General features: G+C 32.3%; 1 protein-coding gene across 1 annotated transcript; it reads left to right on the forward strand.

Moving 5' to 3' along the window:
* The first annotated feature begins 2,466 nt into the window (after nt 1–2,466).
* On the forward strand, nt 2,467–4,188 carry LOC132723817 (uncharacterized). Its single transcript, XM_060708600.1, has one exon. The coding sequence runs from the start codon at nt 2,467–2,469 to the stop codon at nt 4,186–4,188; it is 1,722 nt and encodes a 573-aa protein (XP_060564583.1).
* Nucleotides 4,189–4,413: the final 225 nt, after the last annotated feature.

A 4,413-nucleotide genomic window follows, 5' to 3' on the forward strand; every position in this document is an offset into this window, starting at 1 on the left:
ATAGATAGATAGATAGATAGATAGATAGATAGATAGATAGATAGATAGATAGATAGATAGATAGATAGATAGATAGATAGATAGATAGATAGATAGATAGATAGATAGATAGATAGATAGATAGATAGATAGATAGATAGATAGATAGATAGATAGATAGATAGATAGATAGATAGATAGATAGATAGATAGATAGATAGATAGATAGATTTTTAGAACATTAAGTTTTAACAATTCCAATTGTCGATAATTCCCGATAAATTCACTTATTTACTGATAAAACCTTACTTTATCTCACCTCTTCCGTACACCTCACCTTATCTTACCTTACCGTATTTAATCATATAAATAACCACAAGGCAAGTGCTCAATTTAAATGTTTTAATAAATTCCTTAGAGCATCACATAAATTAAAATTTCAAATTCGGAACACTGTTGCTTTTTTATAGTAGAAGTTGATGTGTCTAGTTAGCTGAAATATGATCTGAAAATAGAAAACAATATTTGTTTTTTGTGTGTTTTTTTTACAATATACATGTATTTGTAATGTATACTTGAATGGTCACGTGTCAGTTAGATTTCTTACAGCTGCATCCTCCCAGATGAGCTAAATTATATCTAGAAAATTAACCCTGACAAAAATGTTCTAAAATATAAGAATAAATGTACAAATATTCGCAATTCAAGAAATAATTCAAATGTTATATGCAATCAAAGACTGATTTTCAGTATTTATCGCCATTTTTTAGCAAGGCACTGTACAAAACGGGATTAATCCGACAGGAAAAAATGCAAAATTCAGTCCTATTTATGACCCGCCAGATAATACATGTTAAAACTGTTCATCTTGAGTCCGCCAGCTCAATATTGTAATCATGATGTTGCGGTTCAATTCTCTGGCGAGGCTAAATCCGCAATGACTGACCCGGATATTGAGTCTAATGGCCATTTGTCTTTTTTCCCAATAGCCATTCATTTGCAGAGAAAAATACGAAAGACCGGTTGGGACATGTCAACTTTTCATCGCGGAATCACAATTTTAACTTCGTTTATTCAAATATTCAATATTCATAAAAATATTTATACAGTTTCAAATAGGAATACTGGAACAACCGAACTAGAAAAAGATCAAATGGAAGGAACTATTAATACAACAAACACGACAATACTAAATGATTTTCTAGGACGGCACAAACAACACTACAGTGACAATTGAATAGAAAAAAAGAACAGATTTACTAAGTCGAAAAAAACAACAGCCGAAAATAGTACTGTTTCTGTTGAAATTATGGACACTGCATAACATGATGAAATCCCTATTTCGATTTTTTAAATTATGTTTTGCTTAACGTAACAAATATGTATTGACTTAAGGTAGTACACCCCTAATGGGCACTATAATGAACTTTAAAATTGACAACATAAGACAGTAATATGCCTTCAATGATACCTGTATGCAAAATTTAAACAAAATTTACCGTGTGGTTTATGAGTTATGGAGTTTTTTCTGAACTAAAACTTTGCCATTAGAAGGGCTTTTTTCAGAAATGAAGAAACTCTAAATTGTCTATAATATTATCATTATGAAAAATGTTTTCATTAAACAAATTTAACAAGCAAAATGATTGTTTTTAAACGAAATGTTTTTAAAATGTATAAAACTGTAACCCTACCCCACCTACTTTTAACACTTATTTGACCATTTCCCGGTGTAAAAAGCCTTCTTTAAAATATCCCTTAAATTTTCCATAATGAGGGGCTGTTTTCAAAGTTTGCCTAAATTTTCTTGAATGTATATTGGTTGGACTTGCAAAATATAAAATACTTTCACCGTGTAGTTTTTTATTTTATTAAACTTTGAAAATATCTGGTATCATATTTGCAATTAAATTTGGCATTATTTAGTAAATAAATACCTACAAAAATTATATAATTAAAATGAAACATTTTTTTCTTCTATTAGGGATCTGAGAGATTAATTAAAAATGTTAAAAAGAAAAAATAGAAAGGAAAAAAAAGTTGCCCCTTCTGGGGATTGAACCCACGCCCCTCAGTTTCAATACACTTTACAGTGATTCTAGCCTATTTGAATACTCTTCAAAGTGGAGATAGTGCATAAGGGGTGTACTACCTTAAAGTTTAAATTATATAAATTGCATATCACATAACATACTTTGGATATGTTAAGCTGATAAAACTAACTTCAGTTTAACAAATGTACATGTCGTTGCCTTGCCGATTATCTTAAACAGGAAGATTGGTCGATTGAAAATGTTATAGAGCGTCGTATTATTACACGGTAATATACGATATATAAAATTGCTCCATTTATAAATGAAAAGGAAGATTTAATTTTGACAAGAAACTAAACAGTCATCTCAATAACAATCAGTTGGATATTATAGTAGTAAATATTAATAACGAGGACTTCCAGTTATTCGTAAACTTAAATCTTCAAAATAAAACATGTATAAGAATGATGAGGCTGAATTATGTACTGAATTTTTAGAACTGTTTTGTGATCCATGTAAAAGCGATGGGCAGAGCCTGTCCGTGGAAGGATACTGTGTCGACTGTGAAGAATATTTGTGCAAGGATTGCTATAAAGTACATTGCCGTCCTTCTATAACAAGACACCATGTTCTAAAAGGAAAGGACAACATGCCGGAAAAGAAAGATTCCAAACCCGTTACATGTACAATTCATCCTGGGAAGCTAATAGAGTTTTATTGCGAAACACATGATGAGGTTTGCTGCTCTTCCTGCCAAGGATCAAGTCATGAAAAATGTGAAAGTGTTCAACATATCAATGACATTTTGCCCGAAATAGATATAAAGAAAGAATTTGAAAAGCTGCACGACAACACAGAACTGTTGATGGATGACATAAACATAACACAATATGCCATCCAGTCAAGCCTTAAGGCAATTTCGATCAATCATGACAAAGCAAGTAATGAGATGTCATCTGTTCGACAACGTGTAATGGAAAACATTGACCAGATTGAAAGCGAACTTGACAAGAAATTGAAAAAATTTAGAGACGATGATGAAAGAAAAATCATGTCTCATAGAAATGCATGTGAGGCAATGTGTTTTGATGCAAGCACTATCGAATCCTATGTTCAACCTAAAATATCTAGAAACAGAACAATGGATGCATTCATATCCATGAAAAGGGCACAGAGCAAAATAAGGGTAGACCACGTCAATCTTGAAAAAATTAGAATGGACAATATAATAAAAAGATACTCGTTTACACCAGATAAAGAAATGACAACGCATACTTCACATCGGTATCCTTTTGGAAAAGTTTCTCTCAACGAAAAGAAATCAAAAACAATAAATTTTATCAGAGACCTTAATGCGATGTCTACCGATGATTCGAAGATATGTGAGGTAACCGGACTATGCATTATTTCAGAATCACTTCTTGCCATTGTTGATAAGGGAAACAAGAAAGTGAAAATAATAGACATAAACAATGACAAAATAACGTCTATTTTTTTACTAAGTTCAGCGCCTTATGACATAACAGTGATATCTGACGACAAATTAGCTGTCACTCTTCCGGCAGAAAAAAAGATTCAATTTCTTGTACTTGCATTACCAGAGGCGGATGCAGTTACACCTGAAAATTCCCTCACTGTCTCTGGAGCATGCCATGGTATAAATTTTATTCGAAATGAAAGAAAGCTTATCGTAACATATCAAAATTCTGGGACAATCGAAATATTGGACCTCGATGGAACAGTCGCTCAGAATGTCGACTTAAACTACCGTAATGTGAACAAGATTTCAGTGATTCCAAATACAACACTGGCATACATTTCTAAAGAGGCAAACCAATCCTCTGCTTGTTTGGCAATACTAGAATTCAAAAATAAGCTTGAAAATGTATGTGAAATAAGTAGAAATGCCTTAATGAATGCGTATCTATATCTTAATGTGCAAGGCATCACAACCGACAAGACTGGTACTGCATACATATGTGATGATCACGCAGTTTATGTTACATGCAACGTTGAAATATGCAATAACACACTTAATTCGACGGATGTGAAAATAGAGATGCTGGAAGGATATGACACTCCAAGGAACGCTCGATGCATTGGTTTTTGCGATAGAATGTTTAGACTTTATATTGGAACAAAAGGAGTGAAAATAAAGGTTTACACTATTGCCTGACAGTGCGCATACGGAATACTGAAAACTTGTTGGCTCGAACTGGCATGAGTAAGTTTTGGTGACTTCGTGGCTGATTGGTTAAGCGCAAATCAAAGGAGTTGACAAAAGTATTGTCATACTATTCCACAAACAATAATAAAGAAAAAGATAAAGAAAAAAATAACAAAAAAAACCCCAAAGAAATATATGTGAAAATAAACAACAAAAACAAACAAATAAACTACA

This window comes from Ruditapes philippinarum, unplaced genomic scaffold, assembly GCF_026571515.1.
Source record: "Ruditapes philippinarum isolate M1 unplaced genomic scaffold, ASM2657151v2 ctg8621_1_1_1_1, whole genome shotgun sequence".
Taxonomy (NCBI): Eukaryota; Metazoa; Mollusca; class Bivalvia; order Venerida; family Veneridae; genus Ruditapes; species Ruditapes philippinarum.

What these genes read in the sequence shown, in the direction of transcription:
- LOC132723817 (XM_060708600.1), top strand. Translation starts at nt 2,467, where the DNA reads ATGTATAAGAATGATGAGGCTGAATTATGTACTGAATTTTTAGAACTG.